At 35.1% G+C, this 12,901-nt stretch overlaps 1 protein-coding gene across 2 annotated transcripts; it reads left to right on the top strand.

Moving 5' to 3' along the window:
* The first annotated feature begins 3,333 nt into the window (after nucleotides 1–3,333).
* LOC110698710 lies at nucleotides 3,334–10,410 on the top strand. Of its 2 annotated transcripts, none has more exons than XM_021876220.1 (7): nucleotides 3,334–4,096; nucleotides 4,706–4,971; nucleotides 5,221–5,952; nucleotides 6,919–7,047; nucleotides 8,548–8,751; nucleotides 8,869–9,069; nucleotides 9,754–10,410. In XM_021876220.1, the coding sequence occupies exons 1-7, from the start codon at nucleotides 3,844–3,846 to the stop codon at nucleotides 9,880–9,882; spliced, it is 1,914 nt and encodes a 637-aa protein (XP_021731912.1). In that variant the 5' UTR covers nucleotides 3,334–3,843; the 3' UTR covers nucleotides 9,883–10,410. The 2 variants fall into 2 exon arrangements, with proteins under 2 accessions (XP_021731912.1, XP_021731911.1); XM_021876219.1 differs by having other exon boundaries at nucleotides 3,335–4,096; nucleotides 4,706–5,013.
* Nucleotides 10,411–12,901: the final 2,491 nt, after the last annotated feature.

Raw genomic sequence — 12,901 nt, 5'->3', positions numbered from 1 at the left:
GAATCAATTGACAACAATGCAAATGATTCTATACAACGAAATAGCCTTATCATAAAAAGAAGTGTCTGTCCAAAAAAAAAAAAAAAAAAAAAAAGTGACAGGGTATTCTACGAGGATGGCCATTATCAATTTCTCCACTAACCCAATCATATGATTATATTGTCATTTTTATCCATTTGACAGTTTGTAGTTTTAAAAGAAGCATACCAGACAGATTTCTTATTATAATTAATGTAAATGCATCAAAATATTCTCAACTTTTATTTGTTAGGTGGAGATAAATTATTTATGCGGAGTATCTACTTTTGTAATGCTTGCTTTGATTATTAAATGGACACGCTTGAGGAAGAAATAATACTCCATATATAATTAGGCCCTGTTTTTTAGAGCTGCTCTACTTTGTTGAAATCTGCTCTATTCTGCTGAAATCTGCTCTGCTTAAAACTTATAATTAATAATAATAATAATTAAAATTTAATAAAAATAAAAATAAAAATAATTAATATTTATTAATAATAACTAATATTTATAGATACTAATTAATATTTAATAATAATAATAATAATTAATATTTTATAATAATAATAATAATTAATATATAATATTAATTGATAATGATAACTAATATTTAATGGTAATAATTAATATTTTGTATTATTTAACACATTTTCTAATGTTATAAAAAGAGTAAAAAAATCTAAAAAAAATCTAATAATAATAATAATATTTTCATTAGGATAAGATTTGTTATAGCTAGAGGAGTGGGGGCCCAGACTGTATCTCGGCTTTCCACTAATTTATTGTAGGTTGTATGACTTTTTCTGTTTTTGAGATATAATAATAATAATAATAATAATAATAATAATAATAATAATATCACTAGGATAGGATTTGCTATAGCTAGAGGAGTGGGGGCCCGGATTGTATCTCGGCTTTCCACTAATTTAGTATAGGTTGTATGACTTTGTCTGTTTTTGAGATATAATAATAATAATAATAATAAAAGTAGTAGTAATAATAATAATAATAATAAAAGTAGTAATAATAATAGTAATAACAATAATAGTAAAAATAATAATGCTGAAATTTGTTCTGCTCTGCCTTGCTCTGCTCTGCCCAAAAGCTTAAAAGAATAGGGCCTAAATGAGGATCTTTTCAAATTAAATATTACTTTAGTAATCGAAAATCATTTCATTGTCCTTAGAATTTTGTTACCGTATGTGCACATATATTTACTACTACACATAGAGTTGTAGGGGCTAGGGAATCGACATTTGCATTTTACATTTAACAATACACGTGAGTTGTTCATCTAATGTATGTAACTACGAAGCAAGTACCGGTTAAGTGTGGAGGATAATAAGTAGAGGTTTACTTTTGACATCATATTAAGTTTTTGAAATTGTAAATGGCATGAACAAAAAAGTGAGGTTTTGTCTCAAAACTAATTACCCTACAAGGAGATATAAATCTTTGAACTCATAAAATGGTTATCATCTTTTTGTTTCTATAGCGTGGGGTTTTGGCAATTGACCACAAGATGACTTTGTGCTAGTTAATTCATTAACTTTCAACTTAAAGGGTTGTGGAGGATTGATTTGATCCAAAATTGATGTTGAGTTCGTTGGAGGATCATGGTCTTGTTACTAGGGGTGGTAAGAGATTTAAACAAATGTGAGGACTTGGTTGAAAATGAACTTGAACACAAATTCTTAATGTCCTAAGCTCCTAACTTGATTTACAAGACTCGTGAACAACTTGATAATAAATTATATTTATTATACATCTTTTGATTAAATGACTCAAATATGTTTGTTTTCACGTGATATTCTATCAAACTTAAAAATATCATTGACCGAGTAGATGTAGCTTACAAAAGCTACACTGCTCAACAGTTGATATGATTTGGAGATTCTCTGCTTTAACGCGGATATAAAACCTGGTGGGAACAGTGAAATTAAAGGGCCAAAGTGGTGGGACTTGACTTGGTGCTTGGCTTGGGGTGTTTGGCTGAGAAGATATGGATGGGTTTTCAAAGGGAAAAGAAAGAGTGAAACTGAAGTTATTCATAAGGCTGTCAGCCTTGTTGGGGAAGTTGAAGATGCGTTGATAAAGGCTGTGATTGAGCAACTTGTTCAGCAATTAGGGTCGGTTTGGAGAGCTCTTGGTGCAGGCTTGTACAAGCTGAACTTGGATGCTGCTTTCTTTGGGCAGCATCAACTGGGAATTGGTGGGATTCTGCGAGACAGTGTCGGTGATGTGGTGCTGGCTTATTGCTTGTGCTCGCAGGGAAACTTTGAGGTGGATGTTAGGGAAGAAATCGCAATGCGACAGAGTATCATGATAGCAAATGAAGTAGGGTTCAGGGATTTTGTACTTAAAACTGACAACATTAAATTGTTTCATCAGATGAAGAAGGGCATCACAAATCCAAATGCTTTTGGTAAGGTGGTGCAAGAACATTCTCAGGCTTATCAGAGATCGTAGAAGAGTACATTTTTCTTTTGTTAAAAAGTTGGTGTTGCACACTGTTTAGCTAAATAAAGTTGCAATTTTAGTGAGTGTCGGATTTGGATTGAAGAGTACCCTCTTGAACTTCAAGAGGTTATTTGTATTGATGTTGCAAGCTTGATGCTTTAATAAATGGCTAAGCTTTTGGTTTGTGTTAAAAAAAAAAAAAGCTTACAAAAGCCACAAGCAGTCAATTTTTGAATATCAAGTTTAGCATGCTACTTTGTATACTCTATTTATGTTTTTAAGCCAAGCTCAATATGCTACACTATTGAGGTATTATTAAGTCTTGATTGTCAATCAAACATCCTCACGATAGCTATTACAATGTACTCATGCAAATGTCAAATATGTTAGGCATATTCTAATCCAAATTTATTTCAATCTGGTTTAGTTTGAACAATACTTTTATAAATTTAATAAACCACATAATCATCAATATTTATACAAATCTTTCGATTTAATTCATGTCTAAATCAATGAAATATGAAGTATCCGTATATCCGATTTCAATTTAATTTGAATACGAATACGAATTGAAATTGCTCACCCTTCCCCTACTTAGGCTACTTGTACCTATAGCCACAAATTCAAACGCAGATCTCAATGCACTAGAAACCCCCCTACCTTAAAGAACATAAACAAATTGTGTAACTCAACAAAAAATAAGGTAACACAAAATTCAAAATTAGTACCCTAGCAAACATGCTCCAATAAAGCAAACATCAACTCGACACAATAACCCATAACACTGATTGGGCCACACATGCCCGCCACCATTTACCCTTTTTCTTTTCCCTTTTTTTTTTTTTTTTCAAAACCATTTTTTTTAAAAAAATAAAAAAATCGCCGAAATCAAATATTTTTCAATTTTACCCATTTTCGCCGTTTATTAACAATCGCCGGTTTCTCCTACCTCTTTCTTTTTCTCTCTCCTACCTCTTTCTTCGTTCTACTGGTTCAATTCTCGAAGAGAGAGACAAACAAACCTTCGAAACCCTAGCAATGGCGGAACTACATTCATCTTCTTCCTCATCAGAAATTCTCTGATCATCTAGAAAACCATCAAAACGACGCAAAATTGATTCGTTTTAATACCGTTTTTTCAACGGTTGGTTGGTTAATTTAAACTGGCTATGGCAGACGCTGTATTTTCGACGGTTTTCTTCTTCTCTGCTAGGGTTTCGACTTCGTTACGATCGCAGATCTCTCGCGACCCTACCTAAAAAAAAGTCATTGAAAATCGTTTTTTCGTTAATTTTATTTGATTTTATTCAGGTGTTGTTCGAATAAGGTGGTGGTTGTGGTGGCGGAGGAGACAGAAAGTCGATAATGGCGGGGTGGGAGAGGTTGAGGAGGTGTTTGAGAACGATGTTTTTCATGTTGGCAATGGTGGCGTCATTATTGGTGCAATGTCTGCCATTGTTGGTAGCCATTGGAGATGTTTTGGTACCTTGTGTTTTGGTTTCGAGCTTCACCTGTGTTAGGTGTTATAGCCTTAAACAACACCTTAGAAGATACGCTTTTAAGAGCTCTTTGATTGATATTCCTCTCGTTTCTGTCCTCAGATCTCTCCTTATTACCTGTATGTCACTCTTTTATAATTTTAATTCTTCTTTGTTTTTATTACAATCCAATTTATTGATATAACTGTGAATTTGATTGTATTTTTAGCTATAGTGAGCTAAGATTGAGGTGAATAAGAATTTTTTATCTTGGAATTTGATATGAATATTGGTTAGTTATGCATGTTGTTGGTTGAATGATTCATTTGTTGTTTTTGTTAATGTGTAAACATCTGGGATATTGCTTAATTGCATTCTTTAGTAGCTATTGATTTTCGGTGTACCGGATGATGTAACTAGGTGGTGATGTTTTTCTCGGTGTAAAGGCTTTGCTATGGCCGTAATGCGGTATGGTATGTTCATTTTGTGGGTGGTGATGGGGACAGTCCTAGTTCGGCAATGTGCTTGAATTGTTTATTCTGTATGTATGTTGTTTTTGGCGAAATTTGGATAATGTGATACTTATGTTATATACGAAATACATACGTGCGAACTCAGGGTTTTGGACGGATGTACATAGGTGATGACTGATGACAGGGAGAAAGTAGTTTTGAAGATGAGTGTAGCTGTGTGTATTATTTGTGACTCGTCTACTCTTGCATTGATTACGGATTTATGCATCGTTGCAGGTGTATATTCTCTCTCTGATGCTCCTGCTCTTTCTCATGGACCATATCTTGGAAGTGTGACGATATGCTCCATTTCTTCAATTCTTCTTCTGTCAGTAAAGGCCTGTGTTTTCTCTGCGAATTCTCAAATGGTAGCTGAAGCTTCACATTCTATTTCAAGTCGTATTCTTCATTTGAAGAAGTCTTGGGGAATGCCTGTTTTGTTTCTGTCATCTGTAGTTTTTGCTCTTGGCCATATGGTGATTGCTTATCGAATTAGCTGCAAGGCAAGGAGAAAACTTCTATTTCATCGGGTTGATCCAGAGGCGGTAGTTCCCCTTGTGGTTTCATCCTTTTTAGTGTTGCTTGCCTTCTAATTGTTGTGAATTTGTTTCCATTAACTTAAATTTTGCACATTTGTCATTTATTAGCTATCCTTGCAGTTCTCTAAAGCCAATTATATGCTGTTAAAGTGCTATGCTTGAAATGTTTAACTGTTTCCAATGTCATGCTGAAGTGTGATCAACCTCTGGCAGGTTCTGTCTTGCAAGAGTTTGCTCTCTGCCTATCAAAAGCTCCCACGATCTCCCATTCCCTCCTCAGCAAAGGCTACTCCTAAAAGTGACAGTGAGACAAGGAGGAAACCTTATGGTCTAACTCGTTACGACGGTGTCTTGCCTGTCAGATTACTTGCTGATATTGATAGTTTATTCACAACTTGTCAAGGCTTCACGCTCCATTACAAGATTAGTATGCCTAGCTCTCCTGCATGTTCTCTGTCATCCACAACCTTTGTTGAACCCAGTAGAAGCTGTAGCCCTCAGCTGGGCATTGGTAGGGTAAATGTTGATCGGCCATTTAATGCTCTTTCAAAAACCCAACATAACCTGTGTAGAAGCTATAGCAACAATTTCTATTCTTCTTCTTTGTTTGACCCATTGCTTGAAAATATGGCACGTTCTGCTGTTTCATCTGATGAATTTCCTCCTATGAGCCTTGATGCTGTGGAGGACAAAGATCTAATAAATGATTTAAGCCCTTTGAAATTGGATTCAAATTTGGAAGCAAACGGAGAGTGTGGTATTGTCCTAGTGCATGGATTTGGAGGTGGAGTTTTCTCATGGAGACATGTGATGGGGACACTGGCACGTCAAGTAGGTCGAACTGTTGCTGCATTTGATCGTCCTGGGTGGGGTTTGACTCCTAGGCTACTAAGGAAGGATTGGGAAGAGAAACAATTGCCAAATCCTTACAGCCTTGATACTCAGGTATAGCTTCTAGATGACATCTTCTTTTTATAACTAATATAACTTAATGGATATGGAACTTTTATAACGAATTTAACTTATAATCAAGAGTTATTTAAACATACAACATATCGATTTTGACTTTCCATGTTGCATGTCAATGTTAATACTCGATGCAACACCTTTTTCACCCTGGTGTTTGGTATTGGTAATTTTTTAGAACAGAAACCATAATTTATTTACTTGTTAATTTCCAGTCTTGCTGCATGTGGCTACATTGCCTATCTTTTTGTAATTTTTTGCATACTGTGAGAAGCCTGCCAGATTCGTGCTACGTAATTGTGTCAAGAAGCTCTCAATTTTTAAATTCTATAACTTTCTTTCTAATAGGGGGATTAAGGCTCTGATTGATTGATATAACTTTCTTTCTAGATGAGAAATATGTATCATCTATCAGCTGAAGTTGTTGAGACTTTGAAAATACTGTAGCTTGTTGCTCTTTATATGATGTGCAGAGACATGTCTCACTCCCTCTCTCTCTCTGTGTTTGTGTGTGTGTATTTTTTTTTTTTTTACTAATTTCCCTTGTTCATAACACCGATGACCATTTTACAATTAAGCTTCGTCATTAGTATCCTTCAAAGTAAAACTATCAAACTCTTGAACTCAGCTCTTCCTTTCAACTGGAGATAAATTACTAAACCCAGTTGAATTGCCTTGATTGATGCCCACTTATCTTAGGTTACCATTGCTTTTGTAGAAGTTTGATTTTGTGAGAATTATAAATTGGCTGCTCATTATCTGCTTGCTTATTGACGAGGCACAATTGTTTTATTATCTGTTCCTTTATTTTGTTTTATTATCTATTTCTTTATTTTATAAAGTCGGCTATATTTTTTAAATATCCTGTCTTGTATATTTTCAATCATTGTCATTTGGGCCTTTTAATTTCTTTTTTGGCTGATGCTGTGTTGGTTCCTATTTCAGGTGGGCCTGCTTTTGTCCTTTTGTTCTGAAATGGGGTTTTCTTCAGTGATACTTGTTGGCCATGATGATGGTGGCTTGCTTGCATTAAGGGCAGCTGAAAGAGTGAAAGCATCAGGGAGTTCTGCAAATGTGAGTAATAATTGCTTGGTTCATGCAGTTTTTTGGGTTGGCTATATATCTGAGACTTAGCTGAATGGTTTTTGTGTACAGTAAATGTTGTGTATAATTTATTTTACACCTTTCATAAATTTTTGTTTTGCTTATTGCTTAATATCTGTCCAATTACTGATAGTTGGATGGAAACCAATCTCTTTGTAGCTATTTGTGGCCTTTCATATGTGTTGTGTTTTGGGTGGCAAATTGCATGCATTGAAGCTAGTTGTGTGTCAAAGATGTGCAACGTACAGTATCAGCCAAATTGTGTAAATGGATTTTGTGACTACGTTGGATTATTTTATAGGTTACAGGTGTAGGGCATTAGATACCTGATCTAATTTGTTGGTACATAAGTTGGCACAAAAAAAAGAAAAAAAAAAAACTGTGCATGCTTAAAAGTTTTTTATGTTTTCTGTTTTTCGCTAGTGAAAGAAATTAATTGTCTTTTACACCATATGGTTATTTGCGGTATTTTTGATGCTGTGGTTCACTGTACTTTTTTATGGAGTGCAAATTAATTATGGTTTTGGTTGGCTTTCTTTTGGGATTGAACATTATCAGTTCATTGCTTTGCTGAAGTAAATGCTGTGTTATACGAGAAGAGTTTTCATGAACTGATGGGGCTGTGAATCAAAAGAAGAATGGGAAGTTTTATGGGGCAGAGAACAGTTGGAAGTAGTAATTAGGCAGATTATGTGTAACTAATCATGTGAATAGTAGGTGTTTGAGGAAGGAGGAGGGGTGATATTTTTTACTTTTTACTTTGACCAAGTTGAGGCTGGACAAAATTCAAAATGTAGGTGCATTGTAGAGCGATTAACAGGGTGATTATTGAACCCAAAGTAGGTAATGCTAAATTGATTGTGTTTCAGAAGTCTGGAATACTGTCATCGAACTTGAGTAACATGACATATGTTCTGATGTATGGTGAATTGTTGTCAACAGCTTCTGAAGTTTCTGCTTGCTTGCTGAAGAGGCTTTGTCATGGCAAATGAAGCCAAAATGTTCCTTTATGTAGTGATTTTTTGGTTCTATGAAAATCATTATCCAACAGAGAGATGAGTTCCTTAATGTGGGTTTTGATATGTCTATTATCAGAATCACACCCCCTTTAAAAATGAAGGCTTTCCTTCTATCCTCATCTGTAAACCCATACGGTCTAGGAACTGGCTGATGTTATTTTCTATGTTTAGTAGATGTTTATATATACATTTAACCTTTCATCACATGTGACGATAAATCTTTCCTCAAGCAAGACTAGAAGGGACCACTGTACTGATTGTTGGCTGATTGGGATGTAAATCAGCTAATCATGCATCTTACTGGCATTTATGGTACAGTGTGACAATATTTTTGCATTAATTAGACATCTGTACAACTGTACCTTTAGACTCTATCAGGTAGCTATTATGTTTTGATTTTTTTTTCTTCTGAAGAATGCCTTAGAACTTGAATGATTCTTTTTATTTTCAGGTTGCAATCAAAGCAGTGGTGTTGCTGAGTGCAGACCTATCTCGAGACGTAGTTCCATCTTTTGCGAGGATACTTCTGCGCACTTCATTGGGAAAGAAACATTTGGTTCAGCCACTGCTGCGGACAGAAATTACGCAAGGGGTAAATAGGCGTGCATGGTATGACGCTACGAAGCTGACATCTGAAGTTTTAAACCTATACAAGGTATAAGTTTTGCTCATGTGAGACAATATTCTGTCTTAGGATTAGGATTCTGGAAAAGGTTTTTAAATTTTAAGTCAAGTCAGTTTTTAACTTGATGTTACAAATGCATCCTATCAGGCCCCTCTCTGTGTAGAAGGTTGGGATGAGGCTCTTCATGAGATTGGTAAGCTTTCTGGTGAAACAGTTTTATCGCCTGAAAAAGCAACATCGCTGGTAAAAGCAGTTCAAGATTTGCCTATTTTGGTTGTCACTGGAGCTGAAGATGCACTTGTTGCTTTAAGACCTGCTCAAACTATGGCTTCCAAATTTGTAGATTCTGTAAGTATTGTGTCTGTATTGATATGGTGGTGTGTGTGTGTGTGTGCGCTTGCTGTTGTCTGATTTATCACCATTTTGATCTTTTACAACCCTCATGCTCTCTCTTTTTATAAATAAAAAAAATTGTCACTTGTTTCTTGTTGGGTTCTAGCCGGTAACATCATGATCTCCCAAGTCCTGAGCTTTTGTGGGTTAAGGACTAAGGAGTGATCATGGATTGTGGGACTGAATCATTTGATACAGTTGATCTACCTTATCAATGTTCAAGCTGTGTGATTGTCCAGTAGATGATGTTGTATGAAGGCCATTTGGCTTTGAGTTACAATCTTGGGTTGTTGGTCCAGCTAATTTGGTCATCATGTTCAGTCAGGCAGATCAGTGTGGCATGGTTATGGATTCTTGTTCTAAGCATAATATAGCATATGTTGTACTAGAAGAATCTGCTTTAGTCATTGTAGCATGAAATTGCTTATTGAAACTAAACAAAGCAGCTAGCAGGTTGGGTGATAGTATGGATTTAGAAGTATTTAGTGCCAAAAAAAATGTTATTTCACGGCCTCTTTCTTTACAAATTTTTACCTTACTCCAGTAGTTTTCATATGTAAAAACATGTTTGTATGATTCATACTTCATTGTATTTTCCCTTTTGACATGAAGCTCATAATTAATCGCATGATTATGCAGAGATTAGTTGCTATATCAGGATGCGGACATCTTCCTCATGAGGAGTGCCCCAAGGCTTTGCTTGCAGCTATGTCTCCTTTCATTTCTAGAGTTCTATGCAATTTTCAAGTGCAGGTCCATACAGAGTGAAACTTCATCACTTAGCCAGCTTTTGGAGGGTCTTCTCCTTTCTTTGGGCCACCTCAAACGCCTTTCCTTGCTGAAACGTCCAAGAAGACAGTATGGTGTTCCTCTCCCCTCGGACACTAGTTTTTCGAGGCTGGATCTTCACTTCAAACTCTGAAGCTACAGGGTTCCTCAAACGCTTTTCCTCGCTGAAACGTCAGAGAAGACAGAATAGTGTTCCTCTCTCCTCAGGTTGTAGTGTTGCCAGGTTGGAACTTCACTTCAAGCTCTCAGAAGTTGCAGGGTTTTGGTGTGAATCCCTTGTAAATTGTTGTCTTTTTTTCCCCCCTTAATTTATTTACTTTAAGTGAGATGGTTACTTTAAGTGAGATGGTTGTAGTGTAGATATTCTTGTCACTGGCTACCAAAGGGTAAACAATGACATAACCTGTATACATCATTTTACAATCTACACGTTGGGGCGTTAGTTACTGCTGTAGTGACTGTTGTGTACCTTTTAAAAATTGAAGAGTTGAAGAAAATTTTTGTTCACTCTTGTCTCTGAGTATCTTGCAGTTTATAAAGTCTAAAGAGAAACTCACATGAGTCATGGTATATTGGTATAACTTGCATGCTTCATTATTTGATCTATGCGTAATTGGGCTAGTACTGCTGTAGTGACTGACTGCTTTCAAAAATTGAAGAGTTGAAGGAGTATTTTTTGTTCATTCATCTCAGTTGGTATTGTGCAGTATATGTAGAAGTCTGAAGAGAAACTGTCGTGACCTAAAAGCCACCTTGGACCCTATGGATATACGTTGTTTGTCTTGCCAGTCGTTCCGTTTTGAAGCAATTTTTTATCAATCATCTGAAATTTGTTCATAGCCACATTAGGCCCTTGGGTGCCTCTAAAGGGAGTAAGGACATAGGCGATAATTGTTCCTTGCGAGCAATCAGCATGATATCAATATGGGTTGAAGAAGGAACGTATTGTATTGGAACATAATCTTTGACATGTCAAACCTGTGCTAAAGCTATACAAATTATGCCCTTGATATTTGATGTAGTATGAAAGGATACATTTGATTGTAACGGACTTTGAATTTGGCCTTTGACGGACCAAAAATAGGTGAGCTGTTTAAATGTGATATCGCCCATATTATGTTAAACATATTGGGCATTTGGAGTCTCGAGCTTGTGCAATTGGATGCAACAAATAGCTGTATTTTGCATGTTCTTCTCTTTATATTATAATATAGCATACTTTGAGAGTGAGGGATAACTTAAGTGGTTAAAGCTCTCTTCCCGATTTCAGGTGATCCTATGATTGATTCTCATCACTCGCTCTTAAAAATAAGTAAAAATGTAGCATAGTTTTAATTTATACAACTCGGGTGATTTTTGGAATGTTTCTCAAAGAGATAGAAAAGGTGATTAATAGACCAGAAAGAGTGTATTAATTCAAGCTTGTTTTGCATGTTTGTGGGCTTTAGAGTTAAGACGCTGGACCATCTGACCCATATCAACTCTTTGGGATAACTGGGCTGGACTATTATTCCTATTGGATCAAATTGTTCAAAGGGCTTGTCTGTTTAACTTTACAAAATTATGCTGTTTGCAGAGTCACTATAACATTCAAGACAATAAATACTCTTAATGGTATTAACTGTTAGTAGTACTCCTGTATAATCTATAATGTGAATGATGTGATTCACATCTGTAGTTCTTGCACCACGCAAGATATTTTGTAATCAGCTTGTATATATATTTTGTTGTAACTTTTAAAAATAAAGAGAGAATTAAGAATTAAGAGTATCGTATAGTTCACTGAAATATTGTGTTGCTTACTTGCTTGTATGTGCTAGCACTCTACCTAAGCTTTTTATATTGCAAATCATGACATTTTTAAAGGCACTCACTTGAATTTCTCCTCAGTATATATAGATCCTATGGAGTAATAGCTGAGACTATTTTTGTGTCCCCCACTCCCACGACACCAAGACTAGTGATCTACTCCATTCGTCTCTCAAAATTTGTCTCACTTTTTTTTATGGAGTAACGGTTACACAAGTAGACTCGTAATAAACAATCGTAAAGATTCACCATTCTACGCTCACACAAACTTACATTTGGTTGCACCAACATTTATTTATGAACCAAGCTTGAAATAAATAAAGGTGTAAGAACAAAACCATACAATAAATAAATGATCAGCCGATACGTCAAATCTAGGCTTGTACAATGCACAAACTTTCCAGTTTTGCGTGAAGTTGGGAAAGTAGAGAGGGAAAAGGGGTTAGCGGTTTGCACAACAGCTTGAGTGTTTGCAGATGTCTGCTAGCTCTTTGCTATTGGTTGAGGCCCTGATTGCTACTCTACTACTCGTAAAAAACATTCAAGTAGTACTCTGATTTTATTACTTTCCATTATTTTTAGCGTTTTAGGACTATTAATTTGTCACGTTGTAGTTGTTCTGTCTATACAATAATAAATATGACTATGTTCATATTAATATTGTGCTACATACTACCAACTGATTTACTAAGTACAATGTACAATTCTATTAGGTGAAAATTTGATTTCTATACTCTTAAATAGAGTAGTCTCAATAGGAAATACCAAGCAGATGTAATTATTGTCCTTATTGTTCTTATTATATTTATAATTAATATTGATACTTAATTTACGGTTAATGATAAGCAAAATAATTAGTACTGCGTACTCCATATAAATATTGTGTTTTACTAATAACAGGTACAAAGTAGTAATTACTCGTATTTAGTAATGACTTACTCATTATTAATGGTTAAATAGTTTGTATTTGGTAATAAGATTTAATTAGGCTCAATAAAGTCAAATAAGTTCCAATCAGATTGTAAATGATATTTATATGTTTAGAAGCTCACCTAAAGCAATTTCAATAAGATAAAAATGGTAACCAAATGAAGCTATAATATACAAACTTTATGGGCATATAAATATCCTCCCAACAAACATCACTAAAAAAAATTTAACTAATTTAGTTATATTTCCGAAAAAATTT

This window comes from Chenopodium quinoa, unplaced genomic scaffold (assembly GCF_001683475.1).
Source record: "Chenopodium quinoa cultivar QQ74 unplaced genomic scaffold, ASM168347v1, whole genome shotgun sequence".
Classification (NCBI taxonomy): Eukaryota; Viridiplantae; Streptophyta; class Magnoliopsida; order Caryophyllales; family Amaranthaceae; genus Chenopodium; species Chenopodium quinoa.
Note: the sequence above shows the minus strand (reverse complement) of the source record. Positions and strands in the feature narration are given on the sequence as shown.